General features: G+C 38.8%; 1 protein-coding gene across 7 annotated transcripts in view; it reads left to right on the top strand.

The window, feature by feature from the left end:
• Positions 1-25,762, top strand: part of Indy (I'm not dead yet) — a 329,958-nt gene that overhangs the window by 297,619 nt on the left and 6,577 nt on the right. For 6 of the 7 annotated variants that reach the window (XM_067791205.1, XM_067791202.1, XM_067791206.1 and 3 more), the window contains 3 exons: positions 7,275-7,361; positions 18,581-18,774; positions 18,834-18,971. In XM_067791205.1, the coding sequence (XP_067647306.1) occupies positions 7,275-7,361; positions 18,581-18,774; positions 18,834-18,971 (419 nt within the window). The remainder of the gene's footprint in view (positions 1-7,274; positions 7,362-18,580; positions 18,775-18,833; positions 18,972-25,762) is intronic. The other variant, XM_067791207.1, reaches the window with a different exon arrangement.

Below are 25,762 nucleotides of genomic sequence, written 5' to 3'. Positions count from 1 at the left end.
CGCCCTTTTTCATTTAATTTGTCTAGGATACTTTTAATGCCATAAGTCGAACAAAAATTTACCAATCCTTGTGAAATTTAGTAGAGGCTTAGATTCTAGGACGATAACTGTTTTCTGTGAAAAAGGGCAAAATCGGTTGAAGCCACGCCCAGTTTTTATACACAGTCGACCGTATGTCCTTCCGCTCGGCCGTTAACACGATAACTTGAGCAAAAATCGATATATCTTTACTAAACTCAGTTCACGTACTTATCTGAACTCACTTTGTAATGGTATAAAAAATGGCCGAAATTCGACTATGACCACGCCCACTTTTTCGATATCGAAAATTACGAAAAATGAAAAAATGCCATAATTATATACCAAATAGGAAAAATGGGATGAAACGTGGTAATTGTATTGGTCTATTGACGCAAAATATAACTTTAGAAAAAAACTTGGTAAAATGGGTGTGACACCTAAATGAAAAAGTTTTGCAGGGCGAAATCAAAAGCCCTTGGAATCTTGGAAGGAATACTGTACGTGGTATTACATATATAAATAAATTAGCGGTACCCGACAGATGATGTTCTGGATCACCCTGGTCCACATTTTGGTAGATATCTCGAAAACGCCTTCACATATACAACTAAGGGCCACTCCCTTTTAAAACCCTCATTAATACCTTTAATTTGATACCCATATCGTACAAACACATTCTAGAGTCACCCTGGTCCACCTTTATGGCGATATCTCGAAAAGGCGTCCATCTATAGAACTTAGGCACACTCCCTTTTAAAATTATCATTAACACCTTTCATTTGATACCCATATCGTACAAACAAATTCTAGAGTCACCACTGGTCCACCTTTATGGCGATATCTTGAAAAGGCGTCCACCTATAGAACTAAGGCCCACGCCCTATTAAAATACTCATTAACACCTTTCATTTGATACCCATATCGTACAAACAAATTCTAGAGTCACCCCTGGTCCATCTTTATGGCGATATCTCGAAAAGGCGTCTGTCTATAGAACTTAGGTCCACGCCCTTTTAAAATACTCATTAATACCTTTCATTTGAAACCCATATCGTACAAAATAAATTCTAGAGTCACCCCTGGTCCACCTTTATGGCGATATCTCGAAAAGGCGTCCACCTATAGAACTTAGGCACACTCCCTTTTAAAATTATCATTAACACCTTTCATTTGATACCCATATCGTACAAACAAATTCTAGAGTCACCCCTGGTCCACCTTTATGGCGATATCTCGCAAAGGCGTCCATCTATAGAACTTAGGCCCACGCCCTCTTAAAATACTCATTAACACCTTTCATTTGATACTCATATCGTACAAACAAATTCTAGAGGCACCCCTGGTCCATCTTTATGGCGATATCCCGAAAAGGCGTCCACCCATAGAACTAAGACCCACTCCCTTTTAAAACACTTATTAACTCCTTTCGTTTGATATCCATATTATACAAAAGCATTCTAGAGTCAACCCTGGTCCACTTTTATAACGATATTCCGAAAAGGCGTACACCTATAGAACTAAGGCCACTCCCTTTTAAAATACTCATTAACACCTTTCATTTGATACCCATATAGTACAAACAAATTCTAGAGTCACCCCTGGTCCACGTTTATGGCGATATCCCGAAAAGGCGTCCACCCATAGAACTAAGGCCCACTCCCTTTTAAAACACGTATTAACTCCTTTCGTTTGATACCCATATTGTACAAAAGCATTCTAGAGTCAACCCTGATCCACTTTTATAACGATATTCCGAAAAGGCGTCCACCTATAGAACTAAGGCCCACTCCCTTTTAAAATACTCATTAACACCTTTCATTTGATACCCATATAGTACAAACAAATTCTAGAGTCACCCCTGATCCACCTGATCCACTAAGGCCCACGCCCTCTTAAAATACTCATTAACACCTTTCATTTGATACTCATATCGTACAAACAAATTCTAGAGTCACCCCTGGTCCATCTTTATGGCGATATCTCGGAAAGGCGTCCACCTATAGAACTTAGGCACACTCCCTTTTAAAATTATCATTAACACCTTTCATTTGATACCCATATCGTACAAACAAATTCTAGAGTCACCCCTGGTCCACCTTTATGGCGATATCTCGAAAAGGCGTCCATCTATAGAACTTAGGCCCACGCCCTCTTAAAATACTCATTAACACCTTTCATTTGATACCCATATTGTACAAACGCATTCTAGAGTCACCCCTGGTCCACGTTTATGGCGATATCCCGAAAAGGCGTCCAGCCATAGAACTAAGGCCCACTCCCTTTTAAAACACTTATTAACTCCTTTCGTTTGATACCCATATTGTACAAAAGCATTCTAGAGTCAACCCTGGTCCACTTTTATAACGATATTCCGAAAAGGCGTCCACCTATACAACTAAGGCCCACTCCCTTTTAAAATACTCATTAACACCTTTCATTTGATACCCATATAGTACAAACAAATTCTAGAGTCACCCCTGATCCACCTGATCCACTAAGGCCCACGCCCTCTTAAAATACTCATTAACACCTTTCATTTGATACTCATATCGTACAAACAAATTCTAGAGTCACCCCTGGTCCATCTTTATGGCGATATCTCGAAAAGGCGTCCATCTATAGAACTTAGGCCCACGCCCTTTTAAAATAATCATTAACACCTTTCATTTGATACACATGTCATACAAACACATTCCAGGGTTACCCTAGGTTCTTTTTACAACATGGTGATTTTCCCTTACTTTGTCTCCACAGCTCTCAACTGAGTATGTAATGTTCGGTTACACCCGAACTTAGCCTTCCTTACTTGTTTATTCTGGTTTTCTCAACAATATTATTTTCTCAACTTTAAAGCTTGATTTTAGCCCATTATTTTATTTATTTATTGTATTTATTTACTAATTTGAAAGTATATTTTACTTATACTGTTCTATAATTTAAGAATAAAAATTAGAGGATTACCAGCCCGCTTCACAAAATTTCACTAAATTAATTTTTCTCGTCATAAAGTTTTCACCCGCCAAGTTTCACTACTTTATAAGTATTTGTTTTTTCCTCTTAAAGAAAATTTTCAAGATCGAAAAAAGCGTTGTTATCGTTTGATTTTAACATCTATCTAAATAAGACCGTGTACCAAATTTCGCAAAGTTATCTTAATTTTAGCTCAAATTTATTTTGTTTTTTGCCGTTAGTATAAAGACTTTTCTGTTTTGTTGAGCTCAAAGGCTGATTTTCAAATAAAACATTTGGAAATTATTGTTTTTGTTTTATCGGCCTATTGATAAAGGATTCAAGGTTCGAAACGAGCTCAAGGCCAGAACAATAATTTTTTGCAATGAACAATACACAACAAATCCAACATTATCAGTGTCTCGAAACAGATGGCACAACGCTGATCAAATATAGTTGGTAAAGAGGAATAGAAGTAGCAATTTATATCAAACCAAATACCGCTGCATAGCTTAATGGTTAGCGCAGCGTGCCTAAAGCGCACTGATGATGAAGGCTTAGCACCCTTCAAAATGGATCTATCTGCGCAGCTATGGCAGGTTGTCTGAAAAATTGTCTACTTACTATTCCAAAAACAAAATACAATTTTTCAATTATCGGACACGTGGGGCGAAGAAGGAAAAAATGTGAGGTAGAACGATGTGAGTGCTGATGAATGGAGCTTCAGACGCTGGCTGATAGGAACAAAATTCCGACGGAAGGTTTCAAGACCGGGGCTGATTCCTGCAGAAACGATAATAACGACCTGGTAACTGAGTGTGTTTAAGTTGTGGAGAGAACACTTTTCATCATTGCGAGAATATGGTCGGCGCCTGCCTCCAGATCGGAACTTAAATGCACTCTGCCCAACCCACAAGCAAGCCGATCCCGCAACCGCGCCAATAAGCGCGGAATCAGCCTGCTTAATATCGCGTATAAGGTTGTACCTAGCGTACTTTGCGAAAGGCTGAAGCCCATAGTAAACAAACTGATTGGACTTTGTCACTGCGCTTTCAGACCTGGCAAATCTACTACCGACCAAATGTTCACGATGCGCCAAATCCTGGAGAAGACTCACGATAAGGGAATCGGCATTCACAATCTTTTCAAAGCAGCATTTGACAGCGCGAAAAGTCAGTTCCCTGGAAAGTTAATAAGGCTCTGCCAAATAACGTTGAGCAGTACAACCAGCTCCGTTAGGATTGGGAAGAGCACTCCGAATCATTCGAAACCAAACGACGCTTCCGACAAGCGACTCCCTTTCGTACTATTTCTTTAACATAATACTGGAGAAGATAGTTCTACCAGCAACTAAACCGTTATGGTACGATCTATTATAAGAGAGCTGTGAGTTTTATCTTCTCGGGATTAGGGTCTTGCGGTAAATGAGTACAAGGCGCAGACGCTTTCGCGCATTAGCATCTACTTCACTGTTGACGGATATAAATTCGATACTACCAAGAATTTGGTATATTTGGGAACCGGCATTACCAGCTAAAACAAATTGTAAATGTTTACAAAGAAGTACGAAAAAACTATTTTTAAATATTTGGAAAATTTCGAACTTTTTTATAAACATTTGTTCATGAGAGAGAATGACTGCATTTAACCGCTCTTGCATTCGTATATTATATTCAGTGTTTCCAGAGGCTAGAAAAAGCTAAAAAAGGTAAATAAAAATTTTTAAGGCTAAGAAAAAAAGCTAAAAGTTTAAGGCAATTTTCTATGCGTTTTATTATTTTTTTCATAAAAGACATAACAGAATAAAAAATTTTAATTATTTTTACTCCAAATTCATATAAATTAAAAAAGTAGCTAGCAAGTGCCATCTGTGTTTTAATTTAAAAGGGATACATGATAAATAAAACTCCACTATAGTCTATAAGTTTTCGTAATATGTTTAAGGTAAATGGCTTTTTATTTGCAAAATAAGAACGCCGATAAAACTATTTTCAATAAGGGAATCTACTTTTTGTCCTTTTGAAGAACCCATGAAAGATGTAAAGTCTACATTTCACACTGTCTGGGAACCTCTTTTTCAACTTTTTGTATGAGTTTTACATCGAATCCAAACGACATCTGCCAAATGAATTTTTGGAGGGAATATTTTCATGACACTTTCTGGGCTGACCGAACCACTGGCGTTGAGTGACTCCCGGTTAAATAAAGTTCTGTAATAGGTTATTATGAACATGAATAAAGGAATTTGCAGTCAGGTGGTGTCTTATTATAAGCCCAAGTAATTTTATATGTGCAATAAAACTTATGGTACACAAATCCTTATTCAACCTCGTTATTATAACAGCTTATGTAAGCCTGATTTTAGGTGGGCTATATATAAGCCTTATATAAAAGGTCCTAATACAGTAAGTAGCTTCTTTTAATAAGGCCTTATATAAGTAAGTTTTTGTTGGTCCATAAGCCTTATAATAAAGTTGTTATATTCTATTCGAGTACGTCGTTTTACGCAGCATATATGTATCATTACATAGATCATTTGTCTACATGTGAACTTAGAAACCCTGTTAAATGTTTCTGAAATCAAAAATTCAATCTCGCTCGGAAGCGGCTTCGAAGCAGGTGAAATAGTCATAGAATCGAGTGGCAAATACAAGGAACGAAAATGATATAAGGTTGATGTTTGCATTTATAAAGATACTACGCCTCGATTTCTGCCTACCATCTTTACCATTTTTAAATCTAGCCCAAATTCATTGTTCTTAAAATTGAATCTATATCAAACTGTTTAGGTATATAGATTTTCTAAAATTTTGAAAAAAGCTAAAAAGAGCTAAAAAAATTCTAAAAAAAAAAGCTTAAAGCTAAATCGCAACTTTTCAAGCTAAACGGAGAAAAAAAGCTAAATCTAGGTTGAAAACAATTAAAATGCCAACAATGATTATATTAGTAAATTTTAATAAGTTTGAGACGTATTCACAATAATTTCTCCTATTAAATTATTTTAATTTTATTATGATGAAAAAACTGAAAGGAATTTAACATACTGGCTGATATTATAGATATTTCGACCCTGATAATAAGAGAAATTATGGTAAATACGTCTCAAACTCATTAATTTACGAACGCAATAAATGAATAGACGACTAAATCAAAGTTCATATATTATATGTCAATATTATTGAAATATAAAATGTGTATGTATGTTCGGCGTCGTAATAACAATGCAATGTTATTCGCCGTCCTAAAGCTCCGTCACATAAGCAATTTTTCATATAGATGCGTTTAAGTCTATTTTCTGCAATATGAGGAGATTGCACGTATTTTATTGAGAGCGACCCTGGCGCCCTCTGACATGAAAAAGTAGGCAACTTTCAACTTTTGTTGCAAGCAAAGCATAGGAAAAAAATTTGACATTTGCTTTGGTTAAGGGTGCAGTTAAAAACTACAATATAACAAATGAATAGAACACCAAATATGCTAGCAATTATTTTTCTTGTATAGTGAGAATATTTATAACAGTGCTTCGCATAATTTTGAATTTGAATGTGCAAGGCGAAATAAACTTCAATTGCCAAGTCTGAAGTTCCTTTATATATACAAGCGCAAATCTTGGTTGATTGTGGCGATGTTACTGGAATGCATAAGATTGCGTTGAACGCATCTGTAGGAAAAACTTCATTGTGTCCCGGCCATTACGCATTGTTGTTTAAAACTACTGTTGTTTTATTTGTTTACATTTTCTATTAGTACCCAATTATTTTGCTTGGTACATTTCCTTTTTGTATAGCTTTTTTAGTCTTCTAAGCACAACGTATGTGACTATAGTTGTTGATAAAATATTTTTGGTTTACTTATTTTTATTTTAAGTATTTTTCGCAGTCTTAATAATGACTTCAGACTGGAGTCGAAATATCAAAACTAATTAAAGTTAAATTAAAACATTTTCAATTGTTTTATTAGAAAGCCGGTCTTTGAACTCAACAAAACAGAACAATTTTAGCTTAAGTTATCGAGAAAACAGGTGGATTAGAACCAATCAAAATTTTTTCGATGCCGTTTATTTTAATATAGTAGCAGTATATTTCTATCTCGATTCTTTCATACTACTACAAACAACCGTTATCTTATCAAAGCTATAATACCATTGAGTACGAGTACACGTTGGGTATAAGAATAATAATCATAATTTGTAAACAATGCCATTTTGTTTTTGCTGCTAATTAGTTGACCGTCGCTGTTTTGAAATACTTATTTTTAAATGCTTATTTAAATATGCTAAAAACATTTTTCTTGCTTTTATAAAGGTCCTCCAACTACTGGTCCTACACCATCGCTGGTTACCTGGAAATTCATTCAGTCTAAAGTACCATGGGGTCTTATTTTCTTGCTTGGTATGCTTTTTCTGCTTCTTTCTTTTTAAAAGTAGCTTAAAGTAAACTTGCTTTTTTAAAACGATATATTTGCATTTTCAGTATTAAATATTGTAACGAATATTAGCAACACTAAGGGGTACTGTCGGCCACCGTGGTGTGATGGTAGCGTGCTCCGCCTACCACACCGTATGCCCTGGGTTCACACCCCGGACAAAGCAACATCAAAATTTTAGATATAACGTTTTTCAATTAGAAGAAAATTTTTCTAAGCGGGGTCGCCCCTCGGCAGTGTTTGGCAGGCGCTCCGGGTGTATTTCTGCCATGAAAAGCTCTCAGTGAAAACTCATCTGCCTCGCAGATGCCGTTCGGAGTCGGCATAAAACATGTAGGTCCCGTCCGGCCAATTTGTAGGGAAAATCAAGAGGAGCACGATGCAAATTGGAAGAGAAGCTCGTTAGATCTCTTCGGAGGTTTTCGCGCCTTACATTTATTTTATTTTTAAGGGGCACTGTCATCTCTAAGCCCATGCTAAGCAGTGACGTGTATGCACATCAATAATTCAATCATTATGTCTACACATATGTACGTACGTGCAGCGGAGAAGCAACGCACAAACACACGCGCATGAGCTGTGAGAGAAGCTATAAAAATTGTGCATCTGTAGTTATAGCTGAGAAACTTATAGCAGATAACCAACTAGTAGATTCTAGAACAGAACCGCCTAGAAATGTCAACGAGGAAACCAAACACTATAAAAGCCAGCAACAGTAGAGGCGCGACAATCAGTTTGATTTAAGATGCCACCTGGCGAGCAATAGTAGTGTTATTGTGAAATACGTTATTGTGAAGTACTTTAATAAAGGCCATTTTGCATTATTGAAAAGTGGAGTAATTTATTCAACAGTTTAGCGATACGAACGTTAGCAGAGAATTTGAAATAAGAGGAATTGCAGTAAATTCGTTACAATTGGTGTCAGAAGAGGAATTGTTGAATAAATTCCGAAGATTTTGAATACAGCTTGGACATGGCAAAGTTCAGTGAATTGAAGATCCAGCAACTGAAGAACGAGTTGGAGAGCCGTGGATTGAATACAAGCGGCATTAAACTCGAACTTCAGGCACGACTACGAGAGGCAATGGAAGCAGAAGGAATTAACGTGGAAGAGTATGTCTTTCCTCTTGATGGCGAGGAGGCAACAAAAATTGAAGAGAAAAATGAAACATCGCAGACAGTTACGAGCACAGACTTGAACATGATATTGGCTGCAATATCTGCACAAACATCGACAGTAACATCAATGTCGTCGCAAATGTCATCTCAACTGGTAGAACAGAAGACATCTTTGGCATCACAACTGGAAGAACGGAAGACGTATATAGTTCCCAACTGGAATCCCAGGAGAACCGTATAACATACAAGATGGAAGAACAGAAGACATATATGGCATCCAAGATGGAATCACAGGAGACACGTATTGCAGAAATGTCATCTGAAATAACATCGAAGATTGAAGCACAAGAAACGCGTATATCCGAAATGTCGGCGCAAATTTCAGCACAGATATCATCGCAGATCTCTGCTCAACTGGAAGAGCATGAAGGACGTATTTGCTCAAAGTTGGAGGCGCAATATACAAAAAATTTTACAGTTTGAAGAAAAAATCGAGGCCGAGGTGGATGCTTTGAGAGGACGTATCGAGCAGTTGCGACTAAATCGCCCAGCAGTTTCAACGAGTAATCCAAAGGTAAAAACACCATCCTTTGACGGTTCTGTTCCTTTCCAGGTCTTTAAGCTACAATTTGAGAAGACCGCAACAGTGAACAACTGGAATGCTGAAGATAAAGTTGCTGCACTCTCCGTAGCATTGAAAGGACCAGCTGCCGAAATCTTATAGACTATTCCAAAGTACGAACGGAACAGTTATGACGCATTGATGGCTGCTGTAGAACGGCGATACGGAAGCGAACACAGGAAACAGATATATCAAATAGAATTGCAAAACTTTACCAAAGAGCGAATGAGACTTTGCAAGAGGTTTCTTCGGATGTTGAAAGGTTGGCTCATTTGGCAAATGCGGACGCACCCGTGGAATACACCGAGAGGGTAAAAATCCAGAGTTTTATAAATGGCATACAGGACGTCGAAACGAAGCGAGCGACATATGCAAACCCAAAACCCATATTCGCAGAAACGGTATTCCACGCACTGACTCAGGAAACAGCGTCACTTTTGAGTAAGCCCGCATACAAAGCTCATCGCGTGGAAGTGGAAAGGCTGGGTAGACACAATTTTGGAAGCATTAAAAGGAACGCAGCAGAAAAGCGATGGTGCCGTCAAATGATTTAAATGTGGAAAGCCAGAGCACATTGCACGTTATTGCAGTACCAATCGTAACAGTTCCAGCAATGTGGGTGGCCGTAAACAAAGAGCTGAAGGAGATGAGCAAATCTCCAAATCCACTCAATCGTTAAACTAAAGCGAGTCGGCCGCAAGGGGCGACAGCTGGCTCCCTCAATTGAATGCCCCATAACCACTATCTCGCAAATTGGAAGAAGGTCAAGGTCTTACTGTCGGAGGACAGGTGGATGGGAAAGAACCTTTACAGACTGTAGATACGGGTGCATCTCATTCCATCATTCGAGCGGATTTAGTCAACAAGAAGATTAGACCATTGCTGGAGCAAGATTGCGTACAGCGACTGGAGAAAACAGCACGGTTCTAGGAGAAGTAGCATGTGAAGTCACAATTGGGAACGTCACGGCAGTACACAGTTTTATAGTGGCAGAGATTGTTGATGAAATCATAATTGGAGTGGACTTCTTAATCGACCAGGGCATCACGATCGACTACAAAGCTATGACTTTTCCATTGAGCATTGAAAAGGTAGTACCCATGGAAATGCTGATGCAATGTCACGAAGACCATGTAGTTTGGAATGCAAGCACTGTCAAAGGCCGAGTCTAAAGAAGACATTATAGATGTCCGGCTAATGACTATAACATGTGCAGATGAATGAGACAAGGAGCAACTAAGGAAGCTAGAAGATACAGATCTGTCACATGTTATACAATGGCTCGAACGAAACGAAAGACCAAGCAGAGAGGAGATGTCAGCAGAGAGTCCCATTGCAAGTCATATTGGGCACAGCGGAACAGTTTAGAATTGATATCCGGTTGCTTGCATCGAGTATGGGAGAGTGAGGATGGTCAAAGAAAAAAACTGATAGTTGTTTCCAGAAAGAGGATTCCTGACGTGCTCAGCGAGCTGCATAGTGGTCCAAGCGGAGGTCATCTTGGAATCACGAAGACGCTCGACAAGATTAAACAGAGATTTTATTGGGTTGGTTGCCGTCAGTCGGTCACTGAGTGGATTGCGAACTGCGAGGCTTGCAGCAGAGCAAAAGGGCCCAAAACCCGAAGTCATGGCCAGATGAAGCAATATAACTCAGGTGCGCCATTTGAAAGGATCGCTATGGATGTCGCAGGTCCATTTCCTACTAGCAACTGCGGAAACAAATACATATGTACTAGTAAGTATGGATTATTTCAGCAAATGGCCAGAGGTATACCCAATCCCAAATCAAGAAGCGGAAACAGTAGCAGAAGTGATTATAAACAATTGGGTTGCAAGGTATGGTGTACCAATGGAGTTACATTCTGACCAAGGCAGGAAATTCGAATCAGCTGTGTTCTAGGAAATGTGTAAATCATTGGGCATTCGAAAAACACGGACAACTGCATTGCATCCTCAGTCCGATGGTAATGTGGAACGATTCAATAGAACATTGCAGGATCACTTAAAGAAAGTAGTGGACAAGTTCAATAAAGAGTGGGAGACCCGCATACCATTATTCTTGATGGCTTACCGATCAGCAATGCATGAGGCAACGGGCCAAACCCCTGCAAAAGTAATTTTTGGCAATGACCTTAGACTGTCAGCTGATTTGAAGTTTGGGATAGATGCCGATGCGGAGAGAAATGTCAAGAAATCCACTGGTGATTTGGAAGAAGAGCTGAGAGAAATACACGATCTGATAAGGCAACGAACAAAGATTATGAGTGACAAGATGAAAGCCAGATACGATAAAGCAATTAATTAGGAAGGTTTTCAGGAAGGAGATTTGGTGCTGTTATACAACCCACAACGAAAAAAAGGTTTGTCCCCGAAATTTCAGTGTAATTGGGAAGGCCCATACAAAGTTGTAAAACGGATCAACGATGTAGTGTACCGCATACAAACCATCGGTAAACCACGAACCAATAATACGAGCATTCGTTGTGTGCAGAGGTGTTTTCGATTGCTCCGTTTATTTACTTATTTCGTGATGCCCAAGTGCATAAGCTGTCTTACTGAATTTGCGAGAGAAGATTTCATCTCATGTGATTTCTGTGGACATAAAATCCATGTAAAATGTGCAAAACTAAATAATGTGGGTCTCAATCTACTTAAATCGAACTCGAACATTATGTTCAGATGTGACAATTGCAAACTGCACTATATCTATACGTTGGTCAGATTTTAATAAATTATGTGCATCGTTAGCTGAAATGCAACAAATACTTGTTAGTGTCAAAAATAATCATACGTCTTCGATAAAAAGGCAAAATAGTGATAACAAAAGCAATACAATCATAACTCGCTCTCGTGGGATGTTCATCAACTCGCCTGCTAATTCGCCTAATATGCAAGATACAAACAAAAGTACGAATTCTACTCAACAAACACAAAGTGCTGCTGCTGGCGTCGCCACTGATGACCTGATACGAAACTTTTATTCTCTCTCAATTCGTTTCCAGGAATGGGTCTTGAAGTTCATTCGATTGTAAACAAAAGTTCATTCGTTTCCAAGAATGGGTGTTGAACATCAGATGGCTATAGAGTTGCCTAAACTACCAAAAAAAAAAAAACTTCAAGAAATCCGTTCGGTTTCATTATTTTCAAAAAATCAGCAAGTAAGGTGATAAAAACTTATTAAAATTTATAAAAAAAGGCAAAGTTTTGTAGAAATATTTTGTGGTAGATAAGTGAAAAAATATGAAATAAAATATTTCGATTCCGTTGCTTTGCTTTTTTGCGCTGGCACCGCCATAAAATAACAATGAACGGCTAGCCCCTTTTTCACTTTGATGCGACCAAAATGTTTATGTACATACATATGTATATCCACATACAATAAAAAACGCAAAAAATTTAGAAGAAATTACGAAATTAGATCACTTGGTGAAGTATCTGCGTTGTCATCCGCAAAAGGCTGTTAATTATACATGTTGCGTTAACCTATACGTATACCTACAATTTATCTCAGCTGTCAAAAGTGGAATGTTGCAACGCTCCACAAAAACCTGGCCTTTATGCATCCATTTACATCAATGCGAAGACTAAGAAGCTGACTTTTTCTCCAATCGAAAGCTGCTATCAAAACCCGTTTCGTGTGCAGCCCTTCGATGAAAGGTGTTGTCACTGATAAATTTTCCACGGGTGAAAAATAGTTATTTTTTCTTCGAATTTGTAATCCTGACAAAAATTCGAGTTTTTTGATATCCCATTTGACAATCTTGAGTAAGTTTTCAGTGAAAATTTTAAATTAAACCTTTACCATGTAAAATACCCCAAAGTTATTCTGAAATGCCCTAATTTGATTTTGAGCATGATGGTATCTATGGCCAATATTATAAAAAATGCACATTTTCACGCGCTCTCAGAGAGCGAGAAGTTTCATATCATGTCATCGGTGGGCGTCGCTACTTCTACTGAGTCTAGTGAGCATGGCGGAACTTTACAAGGTGGCAGCATTGGACAGCTGATTATAAACTTTTTTTATTTGATTTGATACAACTTCCGGCGCAGTACGATTTTGACATTTGTCCATCGAATTTACAAAAACAAAGTACATGGAATTTTTATTTATGTTTGTAGGTATGTCACCATGCTGCCACCTTGTGTCGTTCCGCCATGCTAGTGAGGCTGCTGCTGCGTTATCATCAAATTCGTCATCTACTGCTTCGTATGCTGAAGTAACTGCTAAACGTTCTGTCATTGAAGCTGAGCTCTCGCCTGGTACTCCAGCTAAACGTTTGCCTTCTTATGCTGAATCCAAAACTTGCAATTCTAATATTGTAATTGATCGCACTTTACCAATTCTTACTCTCACTGACGACAACAACATCTCCTCTCTCCTCCCCATTTCTGAATCATCTAATGTATGTGATGCTGGTGTCAATATTGTACAGTTCGGTAACAATGAAAATGTTACTGACATTGAAAATAATAATGATGAGTGGGTAGAGGTTGTGAAGAGGAAGAAATTTGATAAAAATCAACAAAGCACCATATGTGATGGAAATATTGAGCAAGGAGCGAACAAAAAAACACAGGGCCACCTTCTACATCTGAAGAATCAGCTGAGTCTTTTACTGATGCTGGTGTTAATACTAACAACAGCAATAACATTGATATACCCAATCGTCATGGAGACACTGCTTCAAGGAAAAATGTTAACAACAAACATTTGCGTATTATTGGCTCAAATGAAAATTCTGAGCTAAGTGTTGCCAAGATTAAGTGGCTATATATTGCATCATTTTTGCCAACAGTCACGATTGATAACACTGTCGATTATGTATGTAAACATTCTGGTATACAAAGAGAGCTCGTATCTTGCCACGGGCTTGATAAAAAAAGGTATTGCCATTGAATCACTAAGGCGAATTACATTCAAACTTGGTGTTCCAGAATCTTGGTGTAGTAAAATCCTCAAACCTGAACTTTGGCCTGCTGGGGTGACTGTTTGCCCTTTTCGGCTCCGCCGAAAAGTAGTTTCCCTGAAGTCTTAGGAGTAGAATCTAACGTTAATATTAATTCTATTAATGATTCAAGAGCAAATTATGTGCTCTATTATCATAATGTGAGTGGTATGCGTACGAAATCATCACAATTATATCGTAATGTAATATCACATGAATACGATACAATTGCATTAACAGAGACCTGGCTAACCGAAAATTTTTCATCCAGCGAATTTTTCGACAATTATTACTATATATTTCGCAAAGATCGTTGTCCAAACGCCACTGGCCTCGAAAGGGGAGGCGGTGTTCTCATTGCGGTCAGGGCTGACTTATGTAGTAAGCAAATTGTAATTGATTATAATAATGGTGACGTGGAACAAATTTGTATAAGCGTTAAGTTTACTGGTAATAAAAATATTAGTTTTTTACTGTCCTATATTCCACCAAGTAGTGACTTAGCTATCTATCAGAAGCATATAGATAATTTAAATTGTGTTATGAATAACTGTAATTCATCTGATGAAATTATATACTTAGGTGATTTTAATTTGAACTCCTCCAATGAACCAGAGTCTTCTTACGGAATTTTCAAGGAAATACTTTTATCAGCCATTTCGAGATTCATACCTTTAAAACGTAATAGTTCTAGTAAGAGACTACCCTGGTATAATGCAAAACTTAATAATATTAAAAATAGAAAAAATAAAGCCTTCAAAAGATATAGAAATAGCTCTAATGAAACTTATCAACTTAATTACATTACACTTAAAAGGCAATTTGATTGTCTTAATAAGTTTTTGTTCAAGCAATATATGATTAAACTTGAATCGAAATTGAAAACAAATCCGTCTAGTTTAAAAAAAAAAAATAAATGTAAGGCGCGATAACCTCCGAAGAGATCTAAGGCCGAGCTTCTCTTCCAATTTGCGTCGTGCTTCTCTTGATTTTCCCTACAAATTGGCCGGACGGGACCTACATGTTTTATGCCGACTCCGAACGGCATCTGCAAGGCAGATGAGTTTTCACTGAGAGCTTTTCATGGCAGAAATACAATCGGAGCGCTTGCCAGACACTGCCGAGGGGCGACCCCCCGCTTAGAAAAATTTTCTTCTAATTGAAAAATCTTATTTCTAAAATTTTGATGTTGCTTTGCCCGGGAGTTGAACCCAGGGCATACGGTGTGATAGGCGGAGCACGCTACCATCACACCACGGTGGCCGCCAGTCTAGTGTTTGGTCGGTTATAAATTCCAAGAGACATCATGACCATGGAGTATGATGACGAAGTCTCCAGCAATACGCAAGATACGTGCAACTTGTTTGCCAAATTATTTCAGAAGGTATATTCAAAGTTTACCTCTTCACCAATTCCGGTATTTCACTCTGGATACCAATCTCAAATTTCTTCTTTTGATATTACTGCAGATCTGCTATCGATCACTAAGCTGCCAAGTAGCACCAAATCAGATTTTGAGGGATTTTCTCCGTTATTCTTTGAAATATGTTCGAACACCATTGCAGAGCTTCTGGCGCTTCTCTTTCGAGAATGCCTGAGAAATGGAAGTTTTTTAGACTCATGGAAATTATGCTCCATAAATCCCGTATATAAATCTGGTAGCCGCAATGATATATGCAACTACAGACCGATTGTTAAGCAGAGTACTCTGGCAAAAGTATTCGATCATATATTGCATGGTAAACTATTCGGTTACATCGGTAATGCTATAGTTGAGTTCCAGCATGGATTCCTTCCTGGAAGGTTCACCTCCACCAGTTTAGCTTTACTCACCAATCAAATTGTCGGTGCTTTTGAGAGCCAAGAGCAACTTGATGTTATTTATACGGACTTCTCTAAAGCGTTTGACAAGGTCGATCATTCTATACTGCTACACAAGCTGGCGATGTACGGTATCAATGGTAACCTGTTAAAATTCTTCTCAAGTTTTGTGGAAAACAGGATGTTATATGTGTCAAATGGAGCCGATAGGTCATCCTTGCTTATCAACGCCTGGTCAGGAATCCCTCAGGGTACCCATTGCGGTCCTCTACTATTCCTAATTTTTATCAATGATCTGCCTCAACAATTCAAGTTCGCTAAATGTCTAATGTTTGCAGACGACGTCAAGCTTTTTCTAAGAGTCCGTGATACTTCCGACCACTTAAGCTTACAATCCGATCTCAATTCTTTTGCCGAATGGTGCTCAAACAATAACTTGCTCCTAAACACAAACAAATGTTGTGTTATTTCATATTGTAAAAAATGACAGATCTCTGAATCGCTGTCATGAAATTAAAGATCTGGGTGTGATTTTTGACCCTAAACTTTCCTTTTCAAGTCACATTGATTTCATTGTCTCGAAGTCTTTTGCAATGGTTGGATTTATTACATGTAACACAAAAGATTTTAAGGACCCTATGATGTTGAAGGCACTTTATACCTCATTGGTAAGAAGTCGTCTGGAATACTGCTCAATAATATGGAATCCATTTTATGAAGCTAACTCGCACAAAATTGAGAGAGTTCAACAAATTTTTACAAAAATTGCATTGCGTTTGTTTCAATGGCCCGATGGTCTCCCATCGTACACTAGCAGGCGGAAATTGCTCGGTCTTCAGGCTTTGTGTGACAGAAGAACTTGTTTCTCACTCACGTTTGTCTGTAATGTTATAAAATCTAACATCAACTGTTCCGACGTATCAAACTTATTCATTCCGTATGTTCCTCCACGTTATCTACGGAATAATAGACTATTTATCGAAGCAACTCATAGAACGAACTATGCTATGAATGAGCCTATATCCAAGACTATACATCTAGCAAATCGATATAGCAGTGTTCTTAATTTTAATAATAGCTTACATAAGTTTAAGCTTGAACTCTTTTCTATTTTTAACTAGCCTGTAAGAAAGCCTGTACTTTTTAGACTGATTGAATAATAAATAATAAATAATAAAATGAAAGTGGGCCATTTGGAAAGGCTGGCAGCGTTTAGATCGAGAGATTTCTCTGATCGGGACGATCAGACTTAGGTGGAGGGCAGTGTAACGAATATTAGCAACACTAAGGGGTACTCTCATCTGTACATACATATATAATATAGAAATTATTAATTGAAATGAAATCTATCGTTTTAAAAAAGCCTAAGAAAACTATTTATAAAAAGTTTTATAAGTTTACATTTATATACTTTTCAGAAACGAGCCGCTTTCAGCGAAACAACATTTTTTTTATTGACACGTTGCAACCAGGACTTTTATTACGTTTTACGATCTCTGATCGATACTAAATTTTTTAATGACAATAGCTGATTCCGGAACCATACAAGGTGGCAGCACCGCTACATACATACAGACATAAATAAAGACTCCATGTACTTTGTTTTTGTATTTCGATACTAAAAAAGTATCAATTAGCTGATTTCCGGCCGTCACCTGCATGGTTCCGCCATGCAAGAGCTCTGAATTGGTGGATAGCCTTGATGACATACTTACATAAGTCAACTAGCAATAAATAGTGCTTATTAGATCCAAACTTAATTGGGCAATTCACAAGAGTGTCGTGTTTATTAAAAATTTAAAGATTTCAGTTGTTTCCATGGTTTCTAATATAAAATTTGATTAGAGCACATACAGCGAATAGGAGACCTTGTTGTGAATTGCCTAATTATAATTTTTAGTTGGACTAATTTTTATTAAGAAATATGCAGTTTAAAAGTTGCATAGTTATTGTGAAAATTCATTTCAGTCAATGATCGTATGACGGGCCCTGGTTTCCTTCAGTTGCGTGATATAATTTTTTTTATGAAAGGCGAATTGAGCCAACAGTCAAACGTAATAACTATTCATAATTTTCAAGGAAAAGGTTCTCTTAAATTATTTTTTCACTTCACTATACTATTAAAAAGAAAAAGAATATTCATAAGCAACACTTTAAAATGTCAATACTCAACGCTGCGTTCAAAAAGTTATCACTCCACTATTGATCCACACTTGTGTTTGGTGAAAGCGCCCGTTATAGCCCCTGCTTATGTATGTACATTAGGGTGGGTCAAATTTATTGTTGAAAATGCACATCCAGTTTCTGAATCTATGGGTCATACTGAGTAATATTGTCCATGGGACCATAGGTCTGAAATGAATTTCGAGCCTCCGTAATTTTGTTAGAAAATTTTATATCCCAATCCGAATAGCGCCGCTCACAAATAAAATACATGAAAATAAATGTAATATTCGGATTCGGATTGGGATATAAAATTTTCTAACAAAATTAGGGAGGCTCGAAATTCATTTCAGATCTATGGTCCCATGGACGATATTACTCAGTATGACCCATAGCTTCAGAAACTGGATGTGCACCTGAAATTTTTCCCCATACAATTTGACCCGCCCTAATGTACATACATATATATTTTTGTCTATACATACCTATGTATATATTAATGCGAACAGGTGGAGGATTTGCACTTGCTGAAGGCAGCAAGGTAAGCGGGATGGCAACAATGATTGGCAATGCTCTGGTTGTGCTTAAGGACTTATCTCATCCCATTCTTTTGTTGGTTGTTATTCTTGTGGCTGTATTCTTGACGGCATTTAGCTCTAATGTGGCAATCGCTAACATAATTATTCCTGTTTTAGCTGAAATGGTAAATTAATTATTGTATTACAGAAAAAATTGCATCTTTGATAAATGTTACTTTTACAGTCAGTGGCCATTCAAATTCATCCTTTGTACTTAATTTTACCAGCTGGACTTGCATGCAGTATGGCCTTCCATTTGCCAGTGAGTACACCCCCTAATGCATTGGTAGCTGGTTACGCCAACATCAGATCAAAGGATATGGTAAGTTTACTATGAAAACAATTACTCTTCAAATGTGCTTGTGTATGGATGCGACTGAAGCGTTAAGAGACTTAGACTAGTTAATTTAAGTTTGGTGATGGAGTAGTATGCGCTGTGTAGGAACTCTCTAGATGCATTGGCTAATCCACGGAGGAACTGGGGGAGAGTTCTTCTTACCAAAGCCATCGTTACTCTGAAAACCTGTGATCAGATCTACACTCAAATTTTTTTTTACAAAATGGGAATGATTTTTCGCATAGGGATTTCTTTATCAAAACAATACTTAAAGCAAAACAAAACGTATTCAATATGTATGGGAATTATCTTTATTGTTATAAAAAATCTTTGATAAATTGACCAAAAAATTGCTATTACCTATTGAAAAAAATGTCCCCCCCATTTTTACGTTCTGACATGCCAACCTAATAAAACCGCACTGCGTTTTTTTAGCGCACGCAAACAACCGGCGTTTTTTGCCCTAACCGAAATAAGTATGCGTTGCGATAATAGGGGGACTCATGAAAGCATATAAACTTATAAGGTGTAAAATTATATCCATTTACACACGCTGTTATATGAACGCACCTAGTAATACTCTTGATAAACTTGATTGTTTATCGGCTGTATTATTGCCGAACAACATTTTTTTGATTGTTATACAAATTAAAAAATGCCACGATTAAGTGAAAAATCAAAACTAAAACGTCTTTACTAAGATATACTTGTAAATGACTTGCTAATGTTGGAGATTTCTGATGAAAATGCCTGCTGTAATGTCTGCAAGGTTGCATTCCTTTGAGTTTACCGCGTTTACACAATGAAATGTGCGCGTAAATTTATACAAATTGTGTAAATGATTTTTCATACAAAATTTGACAGTTCGTTTACGCACTAGATAAATTTATACGTTTACACAATTTATAAGGCATTTATACGGTTACATGAGTCCCCCTAATGTTAAACATGTATGCAAACGTCAAATCATAGTGTACCTCATGATACAAAAAAGAAGGTAGTTCCACTCAAAATTTTTTGACGTATTTGGGGATTTTTGAAGTTTCATAATGTTTGTTGTTTTGCCAGAAGCGTTGCCATACCGTTACTGTTTAAGGCGAAATTGTGGTTTTTCGGGATGGAAAATTCCTTTGGGATGAAAACGCAATGGTCATCTGAGACAATAATAATATGCTTTAGCACGATTTATGTGCATACATATCAATTGAAAATACAGTAAAACATGCAATTTTATTGAAAAACAGTGGATAATGACTCATGCATTGGTTAATTACTCATATCTTTATGACAGCTTGACCCCTAGACAGAAAAAAATACATGAAAAATCCTATTGTTCTAGCATGGCCTCTACAGCTAAGCATCATGCCCCTACAGTGAATATTTCTCAAGGCATGTTGAGAAAAGTTGTACCTCCAAAGTCTGCACATCTATTTCGATGCTAAAAGGGCACAGAATGTGTATAGGAGGGGTTGCCCCAAGTGACCTCTGGTACAACGGGCAAAAACACTCTCATAATTAGTAGCTAACCTGCAGAGCTACAGGGTAATGTTCTCCCTAAAAAAAGAACTAACGATTCCCTCCTAAAGCGCAACGCTTGAATTATACAATAAATAAAAAAAATAAAAAATGTGGACCTGTGGCCAATTTATCAAGAAATTGCGGTGTCGGTTTATAAGGACCTTTGAGCAAGCAATTGATCAACGTGTATGTTTGTTCTGTGCAAACGTACGGGCTGTTGTTGTTGTTGTAGCAATGTTTCGCCCCACCTAATAGCTGCGACCGATCACAAATTGTCATCAATATCCTCTAACGCGAGTCGAAGGAAACTTGCTGTTTCGACAGGGGTGGACCATAATGAAAGGGGTGTTAGAAGCGTTGGTTCCACATTACAATTAAAGAGATGGTTGGTGTTATGTGGGGACACATTGCAAGCGGGGCATACATTTTGTATGTCGAGGTTGATTCTGGATATGTAAGAGTTTAACCTGTTACAGTATCCAGAACGAAGTTGAGCCAGAGTGACCCGCGCTTCCCTGGGGAGTATGCGTTCCTCTTCCGCAAGTTTTGGGTACTGTTTGGGCAAGTTTGGGTACTGCTTGTGTTTGCTTCATACGGCTGAGTTCTCAGGTGCCGTATTTCCTCAAAATGCTTACGAAGATGACTCCTTAAGTCCCTAGGCGGTGCTGGCTCATTAATCAGATGTCTGTTGGGATGCCCAGGTTTCTGGGTATTCAACAGGAACTGTTTGGTTAGCATCTCATTTCTCTCCCTGATGGGGAGTATTCTCGACTCATTATGTAGATGTTGTTCTGGGTACATAAGAAGACAGCCCGCGGCGGTTCTGAGCGCAGTATTTTGGCAGGCCTGTCGCTTCTTCCAGTGGGTAGTTTTTAGGCTTGGCGACCATTTAGGGGACGCGTAGCACGCAAACGGCTGGCCAATTGCTTTGTATGTGGTAATAAGCGTTTCTTTGTCTTTTCCCCAAGTACTGCCAGCAAGGGATTTGAGGATTTTATTACGGCTCTGGATTTTCGGAACAATGCGGCTGCGTGCTCACCAAAATGTAGACCCTGTCAAACGTCACACCCAAGATTTTGGGGTGTAGGACAGTCGGTAGCGTAGTGCCATCGACGTGGATGTTCAAAATTGTCGACATTTGGGACGTCCAAGTTGTAAATAGGGTCGCGGATGATTTAGTCGGTGATAATGCCAGGTTTCGCGAGCGAAAAAACTGGAGAGATCAGGGAGGTAGCCGTTTATTCTGTTGCAAAGCTCATCGATCTTTGGGCCCGTGCCTGTGGCCATTATTGTGCAGTCATCGGCGTAAGAAACGATAGTAACTCCTTCTGGTGGCGAAGGTAGTTTTGATATGTAAAAATTAAACAAAAGTGGGGATAGGACACCACCCTGAGGCACCCCTTGTTTAATTCTTCTTGGCTTTGATATTTCTTTTCTGAATTGCACCGATACCTGCCGACCACCAACAACAACAACAACAACGACCACCCAGATGATTTGCGGTCCACCTTTTAAGACATGGGGAAAGGGTAGAACCTTCCAGGTCGTGCAGTAACGAGCCATGCTTGACCCTTTCAAAAGCTTTTGATAGGTCTAGCGCTACGAGTACTTTTCTATGGTGGGGGTTTTGATTTAAACCGCAATTTATATGGGTGCTGATGGATCGAGCTGTCTTATAAGGTCACGTTCTCTCGCTAAACTTGCGGCCTCTGCCGGGAAGTGGCGCCGAATTTCGAGAATTCTAACGGCGGGAATGAAACGAGCCGAGGCGGATTCAATGACCCCTTGGCGGGCATCAGTTGGGATAGGGAGGGCAGCAAAGCAGTTGTCTGTAAAGGATTTGTATTCGTCCCACTTTCCTTTTTTAAAGTTAGTGAAAGTGCGTTTTTCTGCGACGACGAAGTCGGCGGGACGCTCGAGCGAAATAAGTATAGGCAGGTGGTCGGATGCCAATGTTACCATCGGCTGCCATTTGACGCAGTTTGCGGTATGCACTAGGGCAACAGGTGACAGGAGGGATGTAGATGTTGATGATTTCTATATTTGCATCGCCCGACCGGACAGCAAATCCTTGACGTTCTAAGACACTGTCCCTGCGGTCGATGTTGGGATCAAATATATGATATTGCACAGTGTGGTGTATGATAAACGCGAGGCCGCCTCCATTTCCGCTCTCGCGATCTTTTCTGTGGACATTATACCCAGAACAGGTCTGCAATGCAGATCTTGCTGTGAGTTTTGTCTCTTGAATCGCAGCAATGCGGATGTTGTGCCGCTTCATGAAGTCGCCTATCTCTGTGATCTTCCCAGTTAATCCATTACGGTAAGTGACGGGTGACTACGCCTGGGTTGTGGAAGGCCAGAACGCGATTACCGTTAAGGGCCTGGGACTAGACGTCCTTGGGTAGGCATTGGGGTACCCGGTGTATTTGGGTATGCGGCCTGGCAACATGGCGCAATGAAACCCGTCGGGGGGTTGCCGTCGCGGAGACCAGAACATCTAGGAAAGTGGCACCGTCCATGGCAGGAGCTGCATTGGGCGGATGCCGCAAACGTATATATTCTGTACTGGCAAACGGTGCAAAGGGAGGTAGGGACTAAGAGTCTGTTTCCCTGACCTACACAATTGCTGTCGGAAAAGAGGGGGGAAGAAGACGGGGGCAGGGGCTAATGCTCGGCATTGCTCCCGGCTCTACTACGGGGATTTTAGTTATGAGTGGGAGCAGCCGTGTGAGTTGGTGGCGCCGTGGGGCGCGAGCAACAGCGGGTACTTGTTGTGGCTTGCTGAGCAGCGGGGCTGTTGGAAGGTAGCGGGGGGTGCTAAAGCGCAGACTACGGGACGTCCTAGGACGTGAACAGCAATGAGCCACAAAAGATTTATAGAAGTTACGGGACGTCTGGTTTTGGGGTCTAGCCCAGAACAACCTGTCCGATGCAACCATCCCTTACACGAGACACACTGACAAGAGTATGCCCGTCCTAAAAATATTCTTTTCCGGCAGATGCAGCAAAACCATTTCTCAGGACCGGGGTCAGGAGACGGACCCGGATTGGGTTCGATACCTTCCTGGAGCAAGAGAATATGGAGCAGTTCCGCTGCAAGGAGCTGCTGGGAGGAGAACAATTTGTGGGAGGGACGCAACAAATTAAATGGGGTTACAATGAAATGGCAGTCCTTGGTCGGGAAAATCCCGAGTCGCTTCGGTACATAGAACCGACGGCCTTGGGAACGTACGGGATATATTCCCTTGCTTTGCATACTTCGATGCATGTTTCTTCCACCAAAACAAATTTCGGGAGCTCGAAAACTCATTAAAAACCTTCTTTTCTAGGCTGATATTTCGTATTAAAATATTTCCAAGGCTTGGCGCTCATTGTTTTTTCTTTTTTATTTAAAATAAATATGAAAGTAATTCAGTCGTATTCGTTAATATTAAATCCATCAAAATTAGAAAAATTCGTAACATTTTTCAATCTGGTAGCTTGTTTTTGGTGAAATTGTCATTGTCCCCGCAAAAGTCAAGTGGCTAACGTCACACTAAATGGAACTACCTCCATTTTTTGTATCATGGTGTACCTATACCAGGCATGCTTAACCAACGAACCGATATCATTTCTTTACGATAATTAACGTTAATAAACGAAACAAAGTAATTTCGTTTCGTTTATTAACGTTAAGAACATCAAATTAACGAAATGATTTTGTTTCGTTTTCTGCCCATAGTGTACCTAAACAAGTGTGTCAACTAAGCGATAAACGTCAAAACTACAAACAGCCTCGCTCACCTGATGCCAGGGATGCACCTTAACGTTAAGCTAATCGTTTATCAAAAAATTTCCACCGTTTCCGTTGAAACACTTCGAAATATTATCGATAAAGAAAATATCAAGATAAATTGTATCTCGTTTTTAACCGAAACGAAAAGCTTTCGTTAACGTTAAAAACGTTAACAAAAACGTGATACTTTATGTTTGAATTGTGCTGGCAATGCTATAGCCATGGTGAAGCCGTAAGGTGGTAACAACGAGCGCACATACACACACAAACTCCATGTAATTTGTTTGTGTAATTCGTTGGTGGTAATGTCAAAAATACTCTGAGAAATGTTCGTACTGTCAAAATTCATGAGAAAAGTTGCAATCAGCTTGGCTAATACTTTCACCTTTAATGACTCCGCCATCAATCAGCTTTGCCAGCATAGTTTGAAATTAATAATCAACATAAACGATTTGATTTCGTTTTGATATGGCAGAAAACGAAACGAAATCATTTCGTTAATTTGACGTTCTTAACGTTAATAAACGAAACGAAATGACTTTGTTTCGTTTATTAACGTTAATTATCGTAACGAAATGATATCGGTTCGTTGGTTAAGCATGCCTGCCTGATGCAAATCTCAAGTCCAGAGTTGCATTTTTGGTACTTAAGAGTACTTCAAGCTGAGTTGCATTTGATAGTTTAATAAAATTTAGTAGTATTTACAGATGAAATAGTTGCATATATTTCCGCGGAAATAAGAATACTAGAAGATTTGTAGCCTGTTACAATGCGGAAACATACGGAAAGCAAAATTTATTTAAATTAGAGTCAAAATATAAAGCGCCACACGTGAACATGGAAAAATTTGCACAAATGCATAAGGGAAAAATTGTATAAACGCTTTGGTCGCTTCAAAGCAAACGTACGGCGTTTCATTCGCCGTAATCCGGTGGCAGAATCCTGAGCCAGATAAATAATTTTGCATGTAAATGCAACAAAAACGATTTGAGCCAGATAAATCCATATAGAAGTCTGGTTCAATTTGTGAGCCAGATAATTTGTTAATTACTTCTTTTTAGTTTGGCAATGCTGCCTTTAATAAACCTACTTTTTCAAAATTAGATGTCGCTGCTTAGCATTTCGCCGTATGAGTTAAATGAAAAACAGCGGCGACATCTGCCTATCACATTTCACGTGTGCGAAAATTTCACGACATCTGTTTTTTCAAGTCTCTCAATGATCCAGAGCATTCCCGTGAGAAGTGAGCGTGAGCCGGAGCTGTAAAACTCATTGGAAGGCGGCAATTGTTTTTCGTATGGCGTTGTCAAACCGTAGGCACGCAACTAAAGAACTTATGTAAATTTTTCGATACTTCGCCCGACAGATGAATTAATGAATGCAAGACAACCAAAGCGTCTGTGAAAATCCGCCTTAATTTTTGTAGCTTTGAAAGTCTCCTGCAAATAAAATGGTGCTGTAAGTGCAAACAAATCAAACT

This window comes from Eurosta solidaginis, chromosome 5 (genome assembly GCF_040869045.1).
Source record: "Eurosta solidaginis isolate ZX-2024a chromosome 5, ASM4086904v1, whole genome shotgun sequence".
In the NCBI taxonomy this organism is placed as follows: Eukaryota; Metazoa; Arthropoda; class Insecta; order Diptera; family Tephritidae; genus Eurosta; species Eurosta solidaginis.
The sequence above is the reverse complement of the archived record's forward strand: the minus strand, read 5'-3'. Positions and strand labels throughout refer to the sequence as shown.